Here is a 16,489-nt window from a genome sequence, read left to right as displayed (position 1 = left end):
CTGAATTTTAAATTCTATTTAATTTTAACAAATTTACATTTAAATGGCCACACATGGCTCGTGGCTACCATATCGGACAGCGCAGTACTAGAACTTACATTCTAGTGAAAGGCCAATGGGCAGAGGCTGTTTTGGAGAAGACAGTAAAGCCTGGGGGTAAACAGGTTGACTTTGGAATCCTGGGTTCAGATCTTGTCTGTACCACTTACCAAGCATGTTAGGAAGAATACATTGCGGGGTGGGCATCTGGGAGACCTGGGGACAAATCTCAGCTTTACATCTGACTCGCCGCCGTGTGATCTTGGGTGTGACCCATTCATTTGCACTTGTATTCATATTGATATTTATAGTCTGCTAGGGGCAGACTATGAATCACTGGGAATGTCCCTGTTTTCAGGGAGCTTCCACTCTAGTAGGGATAGACAGGCACACAGATGAACAAATACCTAATGCCAGATACTGACAAGCTCCGTGAAGAAAACAAAAATAGGGTAATGAGATAAACAGGAAGTAAGAGTTGGCTGGGGCCTTTCTAGGCTGGGTGGTGAGGGACAGGCTCTTGGGAGAAGGCATTTGAGCCAAGCTCTATATAAAAGCTGAGATGATAAAGAACCAGAAGGCAGAGGACACAGGGGAAAGACCATTCTATAAAGCTGAGATGTTTACAAAACGAGCGGTGGTGGAGCTCAGAGAATACCGTGGTGAGCCCATCTGCACACATTCTTTTTTTTTAAATTAATTAATTAATTAATTTATTGGCTGCATTGGATCTTCGTTGCTGCACACGGGCTTTCTCTAGTTGCGGAGAGCAGGGGTTACTCATCCTTCTGGTGCTTGGGCTTCTCACTGTGGTGGCTTCTCTTGTTGTGGAGCACGGGCTCTAGGCACGTGGGCTTCAGTGGTTGTGGCACATGGGCTCAATAGTTGTGGCTCATGGGCTCTAGAGCGCAGGCTCAGGAATTGTGGCGCACGGGCTTAGTTGCTCTGAGGCATGTGGCATCTTCCTGGACCAGGGATCGAACCCGAGTCCCCTGCATTGGCCACTGTGCCACCAGGGAAGTCCCCATCTGCACACATTCTTAAAGCAACGCGTTACATCACTGGCAGAAAACAGGTTGGAAAGACTTGTCCGGTGTTCAGGCATCATCAAAGCCAGCCCCAGCTCCCTGCTTAAGGCAACAGGCCCGTCACTGAGACAAGGTCAGGCTAATGGTGATGGATTGGGGCGGAGAGGAGTGGGGGCTGGGCCTCTCCTGCTGGGAGGGGCCTTTCTCCAGTCAGTCACCTGAGAAAGAGGGCAGTGCCGCAGCACAGGTAGGAGGGAGGCTGCAGCCCCCTCATCGCCACCCACCAGGGCCGACCAGACGTGGACGGGTGCTCAGGAATCCACAAATCCATACCCTCCCCCAAGCATCATTTGTGGGTTGGAAAAATGATGTCACCAACATGTGTGCGCTACTTTCCGCTTAATGCATATAGATACTGTTAGCAAACAAATGAAACTGAAAAGTGGTGTCCAATTTACAGCCGTTTTTGGTTATGACTGTCCACCAATGGGTTTTACAACGACTGCTACTACCGTGGGGGCCGAGGGTGGTCTGTGAAACATTTGCATGTGTGAAAGGGGTTCCCACAGTTTAGAAAAGGGTGGACGCTGTGTCTAGACTTTGTGGGGAGTCTATGTACAGATGCCTCTGTGCAGGGGTCTGCGCTAGGGCGGAAGTTAAGACAGCATGGCGTGGAAGGACCAGCTGCATCTTTCTCCCTGAGTCCCAGGGTGTCAGTCCAGGGCTTCCAGAGGAAGGTGCACCTTGAGAGCCACATTGTCTACCTCCTGAGCCGCCCTGTGTTCGGTTCTCTTTTCCTCCCTTCCAGCCTCGGGCCGCCTGAGTTACTGAGGGCAGGGACCAGCGGCCACCCTACAGAAGTGTCAAAGGTGAGAAGCCCCTGCCCCTGTGGCCGCGATGGGGCAGCAGCACCAGAGAGAGGCTCCCAGAGCCGAGACCACCCCCCCCCCCACCACGCAGGATGCAGGGAGCCCCCCCAGCAGACGCGGTGCAACGTCTCTTCCCACGGAGACACTTCCCTTCCAGGTCCGGCCTTACGCGTTCTGGGGTCGGCTTTATTGAGTCAGAAAACATTTCTCACAAGCCCCTACTCCCCCGCTCCCTCCTTCCACAATAATCCATTTTGGGGAAGGGGGTGAAAATAGGATTGAAGGCGGGTGTCAACTGCCCACTCTTTTTCTGTTTTGAAGTAGTCTCCTGAGGTTCAAGCGATGTGGCATTTTTAGGGTGTTCGGTGCCCCAATTAAGTGGCAGATGTAAAAAGTAAACATTTTTCTATTAAAAAAAGGAGACAAAGAAGAGCAAATGTTTCTCATCTAAGCCAACGGAACAGCTCCGTGAATACACTTTCCAGCCTGACAGAAGTGCCGCAAATAACTCAGAAGGCTCGCCGAATATTCATAGGCAATCAGGAATTTACATCCTGCATCTGAATCCTGCTTCCTCCCTCCTCCAGACCCCGGGAGGGGCAGGACGAGGAGACAAGTCAGCCACAGGGAGAGCACGTCTCAGCAGGACTCCCTCCTTTGCCACTGATTGTTTTGCCAACTTGGGGATCCTCAGTTTCTTCATCTGTAAGATGGGAGCTCTAGCCCATCCAGGAAGGACAGTCCTTCCTTGGAATGTGAGCCCTGTCCCGGCCAATTTTGACCCTCAGCATCCCTGTCCTCATCATCTCTTAGACGTGGGAGGCGCCCCGCAGTTCCCAAAGGGCTTTCGCTCATTGGCAATAATACTAGAGGGTATGCACCCCAAACTACCAGGTGGCTCAGTATCAGGACATTGGATCCTCACGCAGCTCCTTGGGAAGGTACTGGTTTTATAATTTCCACTTGAGAGTCGAGGGGCATGAGACTTGGAGAGGTGAAGGGAATTGCCCACAGCTCCCCAGAGAGGGAATGTCTGATCCCAAAGCCCGTACCTGCTAAATCTTGTTCTGCTGCCCACGCCACCCCAGTGACCAGCCCACCACGGGCTAAGCATCGTGCAAGGATCTGGGATTCAGCAGGAAGGAGAGAGACCCAGGCCCCACCCTGGAGGAGCTGAGCCCCATCGGGACAATGAGCATAGTGATTATGTTGTAATAAACTGGGAAAGTGTACCCATAGTGTTGGTACCACTTGGTGAGAGAGGCGGGTGTTAAAAGTCATTACGTTGGAGGATGCAGCAGGAATAAGAGCTTCTGAGACAGAGAAGCGAAGGAAGGGGCGTTCCAGGCAGAGGGTACAGCACAGGCAAAGTATAGAGGTATGAAAAGGGCGTGTGTGTTGAAGATCAGGGAGAAGTTCAAAGTGGGCGAATCAGGGTATGAGCATGTGTGTTAGGTGGGGTGGCTGGGAGAGGAGACGGGGAAGTGGGGGTACTTGTGGCTGACTTGAATCCTCCCAATTACGCTGCGAGGGAGAGTTTATCCCCACTCCCTGGAAATAGACCCTGAGGCTTGGCAACGTGCAGTGACCTGCAGGTGTCCGAGCTAGGACTGGAACTCAGGCTCCTACCCCTAGGCCTGGCTGTTCCCTCTGCCCCAGAAATCTCAAGTCTTCACACAGCTGCAGAAGCGAGGGGGCCCAGCTCCCAGACGCTGCGCAAGGGCAGCCTTTAAGCTGGCCAGACTGCCCAGCCTGTGTGTCGGGGAGCTGGGTCGTGGGGAGCTGGGTCGTGAGCAGCAGGGAGTCGCCTTTGGCAGCTTTTAAAGGACAAAGGCCAAGGAGGCACAGAGAATTGCGCTTTTCGGAAGAATTACAAGCAAAACAGATGGTGGGAATACAGTTGGTGGAATATTTTTGCACTTTAATAAAGCGATTTTTATGTGGGCCACTGAATTTTCCTTCCCTAAATGAGCACCAGCCGGCTTGGAGGCAGCTCTGAGTCACTTGCGAACAATCAGCTGAAAGGAAGGCGGGGTGTGTGTGTGGGGATGGGGGTGCCATCAAAGCCTGGGGTGGGCTGGCCCAGGGAATAAGCCCCCTGGGGGGGCGCTGGGGGGGCAAGGAGATGATTGGCCCTTGTTTTCACTTGCTGGGTTTGGTAGCGCTGCCTCAGCCCTCTGCGAGCTCGGAACCAGAGAGCCTGGGTGTGGGATACGTGGCGTGGGTGTGTGGGGCTGGGAGGTCGGCTCAGAGCAGCCAGGGTCCAGCAGGGCACTCAACAAGCACTGTGAGCAGAAATGCTTGTGTATAAGCCTGGCAGGCCACCTGCCCTGGGAGGAGCAGGGGAAGGCCAGGGCAGGGTGGAGGGGGCAGTGGAACGAGGCCAGGGGCTCCCCCGAGCTGGGGTGTGTGGGCTGGTTCTATAGGATGAGGCTGAGAGCGCCCTGTGCAACGTTCTGCTGGGAATCCCCGGGGGAATGAGACACAGCGCGTTCCCTGAGTTTTTATTGTGTGATGCGACGCAGTCTGGACCCTCGGGAGTGCACGTGAGGGTCTGAGAAGCTGAGTCCTCTAACCACAGCTCCCAGTGCTGACCGAGCGAAGGCCTGCAGCGCTGGGAGGCGTTAGTTCTCCAGCCAGTGAGAGAGGAGCTGGCCAGGCGCAGGCGAGAGAAGTGCCTGGGAGGCTGGCTGCCTCGGGCCACACGGATGCACCCACACACGTCCGCGGACAAGCAGATCACCACACCCTGCTGCAAAGTCGGGAGGAGGAGGCAGGGGGTGGTTTTGGAGAGAGGAAGGAGCAGGGTCAGAGGAGGTGAGCAAGGCCCTGTTGCGGGTGCTGGAAGAGGGGCTTCCTGCAGCCCTCTGCCTCCTTCTTAGTCATGCAGACATCAAGGCAGCCCTTTCTTCATTCCTGTCCTGGACCTGCCCCTTCTCACCCCAAACACCGCAAGACAAACTGCTCAGGATTGGAAACTGTTGAACTGTCCATCAATAGGGGACTTGCTAAATAAATTATGAATGTGGCCACACAATAAAATACTGTGCAGCACTAAAGGAAAACAAAGGAGTTATGTACAGCCTTGGAATGATGTCCAGGATATATGTTAAGAGATAGAGAGAAAAAAAGCAAGTTTGGGAATAACAGGGAGAGTATAATAATTTCTGTTAAAAAAGATTCCAAGGCATATTTGCCTATAAATGTGCTCCTGTATATTCTGCATGTAATAAAATCACATCAAAAGGACGGAACTGGGAAGAGGCCACCCCGGAACACTGTATTTAAATCTGCTCCCTGTCCCTTCCCGGCTGCATTCCTAACCCCCTCACTTGTTCTGCATTTTCTTTTCTCATAGCACTTAACATCTTCTAACATTTTATGTATTTACCTGGTTATGTTTATTAGGTACCACATGTGTCTCCTGCTCCCACTAGAAGGTAAGGTCACCCGTGGCAAGGATCTTTGTCTAGTTAGTGTGTGACACATAATACGTGTTCAGTAAGTAAGTAGTGACTAAATGAATCAAATGACACTGGGGAAGGTGAAGTGAGAACATTTTCTTTTCACTTAATATTCCAAACATAGTGGCGAGATTATGGGTTATTTTTACTTTCTTTTTTTATGATGTTATATTTTCTAATTTTCCTCTAATCAATATGTATTATTCTTACAGTCTGAAAAAAAATAAAGCCTTCGAAAAACAGTTGCAAGTGGTGCTCTCTCTGCAGGGCTCCTGGTGCCAGGAGGCTGCCTGTGCGAGTGGCTCCTGGGCACCTTCACGGCCCCGCCCTCCCATAGCAAAGCCTGGCTCTGGCTTTCCTGGATCTGAAGCCCCCTCTGTTCTGCCTGCCCTCTCCGCCTGGCTCTGGCTCCCCCTGACAGTTTGGCCCTGGCCTCCCTTTCCAGACTCCACTCCTACCAGACCTTTCCTACTCTGTGGACACAGCAAACACTCCCACCTCTGGCCTTTGTTCAAGCCAGCCCAGCGCCTGGATGCTCTCCTCAGTCCCCATCCATGTCTGCCAGATTCCCACCATCCTTCTAGACCTAGTTCAAGGCCTACTTCCTTGGGAAAACTGCTCAGAGCAGAGAGAATATCTCCTGTCCCAGTCCTCTCACAGCCACTGGGCCAGTATGACAGCATGTCCAAATCTGCTTGCAACAAGAGCTCCTGTGTCCATCTGCCTCTTTCACAGGACTGTGAGTCCAGAGGGCAGGAAGCATTTCTTTGTTTCATCTGTCTTTTTGCCACGTGTCTCTGAGCCTCTTGATCTTCCCTGGGCCCCATCTCTGTCTGTCTCCCCACTGTTTTCTCTCTTCCCTCAAACCTTCCTTCCACCTGGCCTTCCCACTGGCTCCCTCTCTTCCTGCCGCATTGCTGGCCCCTCCATCAATCAGAAAGGCCTGCACTGTGATAGATCCATGAAGATGCTTCCGGATGTGGGGCCCAAGGAGCTGCAGGGATGGAACTCACCTACCCCTCACTGTGTCCCCACTGCTGGCTCTGCTGCCTGCTGAGCGGCCTCAGAGAGTCTCACTGCTGGGCCCAAGGCTGACCCACTGCAGCCGGTCTCCAAGGGCAGCCTTCCTTCCGTGCCTCTCTGGGAGATCCAGGAACAGCAGAGGCTGCAGGGGACCCGTGGAGCAGTTTGAATCAGAGCTCAGGCCCAGAACAAATCCCACGGCCTTGTAAAACACCAAGGATTGGCAGTCAGGGCAGCCAGGGACTCCCAACCAGGAGCAGCCTCCGTAACCCTGATCAGGGGAGGCAGACAGTCGTGAAGAGGCAGAGAGGGTTTGGTCCCCTGTGATCTCACAAAATAACATGGCTGAAGCTGCCCAGGTGAAGAAGCAGATCTGTTCTCTTCCTCGTGGGGACAGATACTGGCCAGAGAAGAGACTCAAAGACCCATAATACACGTCTCAAAATAGCAGAGGCAGCTCATGGGATGTGCGGAAGGAGAACCTAGTCCCAGTCCTGGCCTCATCATTGATCTGCTTTGTGAGCCTCAATTGCCTTATCTGTATAATGGGGTGTATGTGGATATCCAAGCCAGATACCTGGATAAACATCCCACCTGTGAGACCATGGCAGTCACCCTTGCGTGGATGGCCTCACTTGGGTCACCTGGTAACTGAGGAGTCATGCATGTCCAGTAAGAAAGAGGCAGAGCAGGAGGACCTTGGCTGGCTGCGTACAGAGCAGCTATGGGAGGTCCAGCAGCCAGGTCACAGTGGTTAAGACCTCAGACTGTGGTGTCTCCAAGGAAGTGGGGTTCAAATCTAGACCTCCCTACCTTCTGGAAGTGTGATTTAGAGCAGGTTACTTAACCTCAGCCACAGTTTCCTGACCTGCAAAATGGGGGTTATGATTCTTAATTCATCTTGTGGTGAGAATGGAATAAGGCATCTTAAGCAAAGCACTAAGCCCAGTGCCAGGCATATACTGAGTGCTTGATTAATGTCGGCTACTGCTATTTTGCAATAGAGGACTATGTATTTAAAAGTCATCTTGTACCTTTAGGGCCAGCATAGCAAATGGCTGCCTTAAAAGTGACAGACTTCCAACTGTGGGTCGACCCGCCCAGGATGAAAGAGCCCGAGAACATGCTCATGTAACCAGGCCCTGGGTCCCCTCAATATTTACGCTTCTTTTTCAGGCTACATAAATATTATGCGTTGCCTGTAAAAATTGGAAAACACATACACACATACACAAAATATGGAAGAAAATAAAAATCACCTGCTCAGGCGGATCTGGATTTGACTCTCAGCTCTGCCATTTACGTGAGCTGGGGAAGCTTTCTTAATTGTCCTCATCCTCGGTTTTCCCACTTGTAAAATGGGGATACATTATGCCCATTTCACAGGGTAGTCACGAGGACGGAATGAAATAATAAGAGGAAAGTGCCGTCACGCCTAGAATGAGGAAGAATTACCATATTGATCCAGCCACTCGGAGAGAACCACTGTTCACACTTCTCACATTTTCTTTTGTTTTTTTTCTGTGCACATATGATATGTATATAATATTAACACATACATATATATTTGTTAATTTGAGACTGTATTGCCTATTCTTTTTATATTAATAATATATCACCTCATGAGGTGCCAACACATGGGGGAGGGTGTCTGATTTTGAACCTAGCTATATTTGACCCAAATGTTTTCTTAACCGTTGTGTTTTAGTAAAGACACTCTTGCCCCCATCCCCACAACCCACAGTGTTTCTCGACATTTTTTCCATTATTGCACCTCCTCTCCAAGAAGCCTTTTAAGACCTTTCCCCCAATTCCCTCCCTTAGTGCATTTCCTTAAAAATGCTTTCTTTTGAAAGAATTATCGATTCACATGAAGTGGCAAAGGTAGCACAGAGTGGTCCTGTATACGTTTCATTCAATTTTCCCCAAACTATAATACAATATCAAAACCAGGAAAGTGACATTGGTACAATGTGTGTATATAAGTTCTCTGTTGTTTTATCACCTGTAGATTCGTGCAACTGCCACCACAATCAGAACACAGAACTGCTCCATCACCACAAAGACCTCCTTGGGGCTATCCCTTTAAAGTCACACCCACCCTCTCCTTTTCACCATTTCTAATCCTAAGCAACTACTGATCAATTTTCCATCTCTGTAATTTTGTCATTTTGAGACAGTATATAAACGGAATCGATAGTATGTGACTTTCTGAGATTGGCCTTTTTTTTCCCACTCATCATACTGCCCGTGAGAGCTATCCAAGTTGCTGTGTGTATCAATAGCGTATTCCTTTTTATTGCTGAGTAATATTCCATGGTGTGGATGGACCACAGCTTGTTGAACCATTAACCTACTGAAGGACATCGAGGTTGTTTCCAGTTTGGGCAATTACAGATAAGGCTACTATGAAGAGTCATGTATAGATTTTTATGTGGACACGAGTTTTCATCCATTTGGAATAAACGCCCAGGAGTGCAATTGCTGGGTCTTATAGTGGTTATATAATTTTAGTTTTTTTGTCTTAAAAGAAACTGCCAAACTACCTTCTAGAGTAGCTTGTACCTACAATGAATGAGAGATCCAGTTTTTCCACATCCTTGCCAGCATTTGGTATTTTCACTTTTTTACTTTAGCTATTTTAATAGGTATATAGTGATATTTTATTAATACCACAGGTATACTGCATATCTATTTATGTTTTATATATGTATATGCATATGTAATACACATACACATATTTATATATACATATATATACATATGTAAAAGAGTAGGACTTTTTCAATCCCCCTCCTCCAGCCAAGAAACAATTTTCACCTTCTCCGGGATGACATCACTCCCACTGAGCATGTATGCTTTCCCCAAGCCTTCTAGCCAAGAGAAGGAACCAGGAGTTTGTGAGATACTTTAATCACTGGACCAACACCCAACCGGCCAGGGAAGCAGCTGTTTTGGATGGGTTTGGTACAGGCCATTGTTTGAAGAACAAGCCCATAGCCTTGGACAAATGGAGGATTAAATACTCTGACCCCAAGGTGAACGAATTTGAGAGAGGCATAGGATGGGGACCCCAGTAAGGGGTGGGGCATGAAAACCTCCCTCCTGAGTTCAGGTTCATCTCAAAGCAGGGTTGCCTCCAGTTGTGGGTGTCATGGTAACGTGGCATCTGGAAGATGCTCAGGTTGTGAGCCCTGCATCTCAGTGGGATACGGGATGCAGTTTCAGCGCCCACTGTCCCAGCAATAGCTCAGTGCACACTCCCACCCCCCAGCCCGAGCCCTGACTCACCCAAGCCAAAGTGTGCCACGGGCTCCATTTCACACAGGTAGCCCGAGCCTCCATCGATGATCCTCAGGTGGGCCCCGCTCTTCTTGGTGTAGAGCACGACCTTAGCACCCCTGGCAAAGGCCCCAAACTGGGTTCGGGGCACCACCCGCAGCCAGTTGTTGCTGAAGCCCTGTAGGGAGGAGGACGCCATCAGCAGGGTAGGCGGAAAGAACCGGCAGGGAGGGTAAGAAAGAGAGAGAAGGAGAGAGGAGGAGAAGAAAAGGGGCAGAGGAAAGAGAGGAAGGGGAGCCAGGCAGGGAGAGTGAGCACGGCAGACAGACTGACTGAGGTTTGCAAAGAACAGCCCTGGAGAAGAGGAAGGAAAGTCAGCAGACTTGGGGGAACCAGTTTTTGGAGAAGTGCCAGTAGAAGGCTGCGGGGCAAAGGGCTTCTCCCAGGAGGCAGCTCTTCTTGGAGGTTTACTGTGCTGCTGGGAATTTTCTTCCTCCAGGCCCTGGGATGTCCATTTCCCACCATGCTGGTCAAGCAAGCATCCAGGGTTCCTCTGGCCTCATCCACCCCAGGCTCAGGGGAGCATGTTCGGCTGGGCTCCATGGGTCCCAAGGTCCATGCACACCTGATTCCCCCGGAAGACAGACAGCGGCTGAGCCATGGACTCTCCGTGGGACAAGATGAGGTCCAGCATCCCGTCTCCATCGAAGTCTGTCACCACACCCCCTGCAAGAGCACACATTTCACTCTGGCCAATGAGCGAGAGACCCACAGGGGAGAGGGGCTCCTGACCAGGGCCAGGTCCACACCCTGAGTGTGGGAGGAAAGAGCACAGCGCCGGGGCACGAAGACAAGCTTAAAGCTCCTCTCCTTTCTAACAGTCACTCATGCATGGAAGAAGGGGTCCCTTTCCTTCCCCTGGACTTTTGAAGGAAAGTGTGGGTCAAATAACTCAGACTATGAAGGCTTCTTTCTGGTCTATTACACACGCCCTTTGTGTTCGCACACCTTTTGTCAATCTATCGGGTGTTCGCATACATCTGGTCTTCTTTAGGTCCTTACTACAACCAGAGATGTGACGAGGGCAGATGCAATTATCCCCACTTTACAGACGTGGAGAACAAGCCCCAGAAGGTGCAGCACCTTTTCCAAGACCACAGCGGCAGAGCCAGGTCTTGGGAATCCTGATCCAATGCTCCTTCTCTGACCCTGGGCTGAGTGCCAGGAGGGGTCAGCCTGTAGGACCCCCAGCCTCTCCTTTCCCTCCCCTCCCAGCAAAGCATCACCAGAGACGCTACTGCCCATGGATTCCCACGGCTCTGACCCTGTGGCCCTGGGGCTGGGAGAATGGACCTTCCCCTCCTCTGCTTCCTGCCTGGCACTCCCAGGGTCTCCTCCCCCAGTCTCACCCCTGCCCCGGGATCTCAGCCCTCAGAGTGGCAGGGACGGGATGAGCCCTGCTGTGGATCTGGCTGCACCAACCCTTCCGCCCTCAGCAGGCTCAGGGCAGCGCTGAGACGGGGGAGAGCAGGCCAGAGGCCTCAGGTGCCCTCACCTGTGCCCCGGCCCTCAGGCTCCAAGGCATCGCCAGGATTGAGCTCCTCGATGAGGGGGTCACCGTGTTCCCTGCGGATGACGCTGCAGGAGAAGACAGGCTGTTTATGGATGACAACATGCAGACAAAGCCCCAGTGGGCCCCTGGGGCTAGAGGCCCACTAGCTCCATTCTCCATCCCCTGAGCACCCTGAGACCCCGCTGCGTGTGCACTGCCACCTGTAAGCTGACAGAGCCACTCTGCTCACAGACCCTGCCTGCGTCCCGGCTGTGCCTTTCTTGGGTTTTAATTTATGTTGGTAAATATTGATTTTTCCTTCTCTAATGGATGAATTATAGACAGCCTGGGGAAGGGCAGTTGATGGATGGAGAAGGGGCAAGGATGCAACCACTTTCAACTGACCTTCACTCTCCTTCAAGTGGTCCTGGGTTTCTGAGTTCTGGATGCTACACAGGGTTCCACCCCCACTCCAATGCCACCTCCTCTAAGCCCTCCCTGATGGTCCTGCTAGAAGCAATGCCTTCCTGCTCTGCCTTTGTCACTTTCCTGGCCTTTATCACTTTCTGCTTTCTGTGGAAGCTCTGTATAAATGCATCTTATCATCTCAGTTAGACTGTGAGCTCTTTGCAGGCTGGGACCACGTACTATTCTTGTTTGCATCTCCTGCAGCATCTAACATAGTGTCTGGCTCTCAGGAAGCTCCAAACACACGTCTGTGGGATGTATGGAGGAATCCAGAGACAAAAGGGAGGAAAGGGTCCCTTTGGGTTGCTGGTCCCCTCTAGTTTGAACTCTGAATCACGATAATATTTGCTGTGAAATAAAGTCCACTGTGGAATTCCTGCTTTTTCTGCACATGGAGCTGAATGCTGATGATGGCCTTGAGCTTTCCTTTCTGATTTTTCTCTCTCATTAGATCCTCACAGCCTTGGGTGCTCTGTCCTGGCTGTGTGGAGCAATCCTGGACCAGGAGGGGTCTGTATCGCTCTCCTTCCACATTGCAGGTGGGGGTTGTGACTCGAACCACAGAGCCGCCAGAGGGCTGTGCTGTGGCCGGTGCTCTCTTTCAGGAGGGGCCAGGGGCCCCTGAGCGGGAGCTTCTGGTGGCTGGATGGTAGAGGGTGCTGGCAGAACTGCTGGTGTCTGAGGGTTGAGCACATGCCCTGGGCGGTGTCCTCTGTCCACGAGGGGCATTTGTGCTGAGCACATCCATGTGTGCCGTCTGGGCAATGAGCAGTGTACCTGGCAGCGCACCCGGGTGTGTGCACACCTGCTGGAGCTGCGTAGGCCTCAGCCTGCTAGCATCCACGCGCCCTTCGACCATTCGTGTCCTGCAACTTCTGTCACAGCTGGGCAGAGACACCCCTGGGTTCAGGTGACAACGCAGTTAAGGGTTCCTAAGAACAAACCCAGAAGTTCCTGTGCAGAGCTGGGCAAACTAACCCAGATCTGGGCAACCAGGGCAGGCTTCTCGGAGGAAGGGTCAACAAAGCTGAAGCTAGAACGATGAGTGAGTCCATGTCACTCAGAAGAGAGAGGGGGCGGAGGATGTGGGCAGCCTGAGGGTCCAGGCCTGGCTCAGCCCAGAACTGAAAGAAGCTCGGCGTGTCTGGTGCTTAGGTGTAAACCAGGAAGCGGAGAGTGACCAGGCTGGGGACAAAGCCAGCCTACGGGAGGTATCAACGAGAAGGTAGTGGGGAGCTTCTCAAGGGTTTACGTGGAAGAGGGGCGTGGCCAGATTGGCATTTTCAGCAGCGTGCTCTGCAGGACTGGCCGCAGGGTGGCAGCTGGAGAGCAGAAGTGTGTAGGGGTGGAGCCGCGGAAACAGATCAAGGCACGTTTAGACATGTGACTGGTGCCACCACACACGTCCCGCCTGGCCCGGGAGAGGCCCCGCCTGTGCCTGTCGTCCTGCCATTGTTAACAGGGCGCCGGCACTCTTGTTAAACACCTGGCGTGGGCGACGAGTTCCCTGGTTTCCCAGGCATCACGGAAGGACAGGCAGACTCGTGCACACCAAGGCTTTCATCCCCAGTGACTCCTACAAGGAACCCAGCATGTTTCCTTCAGCGACAGGTGGGATGGGGCAGGTGGGGGCTCAGCTTCCAGAGCTGCCAGCTGGGTGGTGGCCCAGCTGTAGCCCCTCCACACTCTCTGCTCTGTGCTCCAGACCCAGCCATCTGCCGCAGGGACTCGGGGCAGAGCCACGTACCTGGGAAGTGGCTTCCACTGACGCTGCGTGGGAGCAAACACACTAACCCACGGGGTGACCATGTGGTGACCCTGTCGGCGGACAGCCTGGGCCAGCCTGCCCTAGGGCGGCCGGAGGGAGGCTGGGAGATTTGACAGAGGCCAGACAGGCAGGGGAGGTGCCCGGGTTCTCAGGCCACAGGGACTCCTTGGTGCTCAGGGACCCTGGCGAGCGACACTTTATTAGCCAGAGAAGGAAAGCAGTGTCTCTGTTAACGAGCAATTGATCTTCCGCAATTAATCTGGAAGTTGTGAATAAGCTTTTTGCAAGGCACCTAATTAGTAAATCTGGCGCCTTCAGGGGGTGATTACAGCCGGTCAGGATTGGTGCTTTGTTAATAATTATATTTTAAAACATGCTTAGTCACAGCGCTTACTTTTCATTAAGAGTTGGGGGCCCTCCTGGGGGAGGGGATGGGGGCCTTGGGGAACTGAGCAGGTGATCTGGCCCATTTCCTGCATCCAAAACCCCTGGCCCACCCTCCTCTCACCACCTGGCCCTGAGGCCCATTAGCATGTTTTAGGCCAGGAACAGGGTCGTCTCAGGCCACGTGGGTCCTGCAGTTTCTTCCCCAACAGCAGTTCTCAGACTTTGGTGCGGTAAGAATCACCTGATGCCTACTGTACTTGTTAAAAAGACAGAGTCCTGGGCCTCAGGCCCTGAGAGTCTAATTCAGGAGATCTGGGGTGGGCCCAGGGATTCTGTACTTTAAATAAGCACTCTGGGTGGTTCTGACACCAAGGGTCTCTGGACCCCAGTTAGAGAAAAATCTAACCCTTCCTCCCTGCAGGCAATGCTCAGATGCTTCCATTCTTGTCTGCCATTTCCTCATCTACCATTAATTGTCTCATCCAGCATCTCCCAAAAGATGTTTTGCAGAGCACCAATCCCGAGAGAAATATCTCTGAAAGAAGTGTCTCGTGGTCAAATCTATTTGGAATACTCTACTCACCTCTTGGAAAGTAAAAATATTCATGGTCATGTTAAAGGCTCTGAGAAGTCCTGTAGTCAGTACACCTGCCTGTCTTTGCTTCATCCACATGCACTCAAGCAGATTTGACTCTGGAACCTCTTTGGGTGGCAGAGTGGAGCCTGGCTTCTGGGTGCACTTTGTTTATATTCCCCCCCCCCACATTTCCCCGCCAACAGCAGGCCAGCTTCCTGCCCAGGACTCCCCCCCATTCTCTCAGCCTCTCGCTCAATCCCTGTCCTTCCCTCTTCTAATATGCCTTCATCAGGGGACCTTCCTCCTTCCTCCCCATGGAGCTCCTCTTCTGAGTCCTAAACCTTCCTCCCTGACCCCCAGCCGTGGAGGGTGAGTAGCCGCGAGCTGGGCTGAAGCATCTACCGGAAGAGGCGGTTGGCTGAGGAGCTACGGTGGGCGAAGTTGTTGAAGAAGATCTCCAGCTCCTGGTCATTGTCGAAGTCAGCAGCGATGACTGTGCGGACAGGGGAGGGCATGGAGAACTTGGGAGAGGCGATGTCCTGGGAGGAGAGAGGGCTGCAGGTCAGCAGAAGGATGCGTTGGGCAATGGGGTTGGGCGAGTGTGTGTGTGTACGCGCAAAGATAAAAGCTCAACCTAGCACGTCCTCTATCGCCTTCCCTGTAAGGGCCTTGGGAGTGCTGTCTTTAGGACCACATGAACCTTAGGCTGCTTGCAGGAGAACAAGGAGGTAAGAGGAACAGTCCAAATTCACACCAGTGAAGCACTTTGCTGTTGCCTGGTCGGGAATCAATCCCTTGAGGCAGGACCAACATTAGTATTCCCATTTTACAGCTGAGGTAACTGAGTCCTGGAGAGGAAGGGGAATTGCCCATCGTCATAGCTAATGAGTCGGGCCCTCACCAGGGGTCCGATTCCAGATGCTATGCCCTTTCTAGTATGTGCCCTTCCTCCTCCACAGCGAGAGGCGGAGGCTGGGTGGACACTGGGACGTGCAGTGCACTTGAATCCAGGCTTCTCTGCTGACTAGCTGTGTGATCCCAGGTAAGTTACTTAACCCCTCAGATCTCACCTTCCTCGTCAGTAACACGAGGATAAATAATAGCTTCCCAGCTGGTGAGGACCGAATGTAAAGCGCTTGGCACAGAGGGGGCACGAGACGGGTCCCTGGCAGTCTGTCCTGGCCCTGCCCCTGCTGTCAGCCTCACGGAAGGCAGCAGAGGTGGCCTTTAGTTGTGTTTTTGCTGCCTCTATTACCTTACTTTGTTTCTTGGAACTCTTTTGATTTTTTTTGAGACATTTGCTTTGGGGGGTTGCAGTATCAGATACCTCTGCCCAGGGCTCATGAGGAGACTCCAGACCCAGGACAGCCCAGCAGGGACCTCAAAGTGCCGACAGGGCCTTGGCGGGCCTGGCAAAGTGTCCCACGTATGGAACTTGGCTTTGACATAGAAGAAGAGCTGTGGAGGGTGACTCTTTGTTTCTGAGCAGAATATCCATTCCAGGTGGGTCTGTCCCTTAAAGACCCAGGAGCCTGTCTAAATCCCAGGGCGCACGTGGGGAGAATTGGGAAGGGCACAGCTGGGGCTTCTGGGAGTGGCCCTGTGCCCTGGCCCTGCCCCGGGCCTCCTACCTCAGGCCCTCTCCCCTGGCCCAGGAGCGAGCTGCCTGCACGGGGCTGCCCAGGGAGGGAGGCTGTCCCCAGCAACGCAGTCACGAGCCTGACCGAGAGCCTGACCAGCCGTCCAGGGTGGGCGGAACAGGGCCTTGAGAGCTGATGACAAAGAGACCTCAGGATCTTGAGGCTGTTATTATTCTATTGATCCTATAAAAATGGAAACCTACACAGGCCCCTTGGGCTTGCCCCACTGAATGCCCGGGCTTCCAAGATAATGTGTGTAAGATGCTTAGCACAGTTCCTGGCACATGGAAGGCACTTAATAAGTGGGGCCATTGTTATTATTATTATTAGTGCTCCTGTGAGCTCTGGGGTTGGGCTATCAGAAGAGTAGTTGACGTCTGGGACTGGATCAT

At 52.4% G+C, this 16,489-nt stretch overlaps 1 protein-coding gene across 2 annotated transcripts in view; it reads right to left on the bottom strand.

The window, feature by feature from the left end:
- Positions 1-16,489, bottom strand: part of CRTAC1 (cartilage acidic protein 1) — a 137,991-nt gene that overhangs the window by 5,305 nt on the left and 116,197 nt on the right. For both annotated transcript variants that reach the window (XM_057737034.1, XM_057737036.1), the window contains exons 8-11: positions 14,860-14,996; positions 11,261-11,343; positions 10,331-10,431; positions 9,715-9,883 (exon numbers count right to left, since the gene is read on the bottom strand). In XM_057737034.1, coding sequence (XP_057593017.1) covers positions 9,715-9,883; positions 10,331-10,431; positions 11,261-11,343; positions 14,860-14,996 — 490 coding nt within the window. The remainder of the gene's footprint in view (positions 1-9,714; positions 9,884-10,330; positions 10,432-11,260; positions 11,344-14,859; positions 14,997-16,489) is intronic.

Source organism: Hippopotamus amphibius, chromosome 5 (genome assembly GCF_030028045.1).
Source record: "Hippopotamus amphibius kiboko isolate mHipAmp2 chromosome 5, mHipAmp2.hap2, whole genome shotgun sequence".
In the NCBI taxonomy this organism is placed as follows: domain Eukaryota; kingdom Metazoa; phylum Chordata; class Mammalia; order Artiodactyla; family Hippopotamidae; genus Hippopotamus; species Hippopotamus amphibius.
This window is presented reverse-complemented; position numbering and strand designations above follow the sequence as displayed.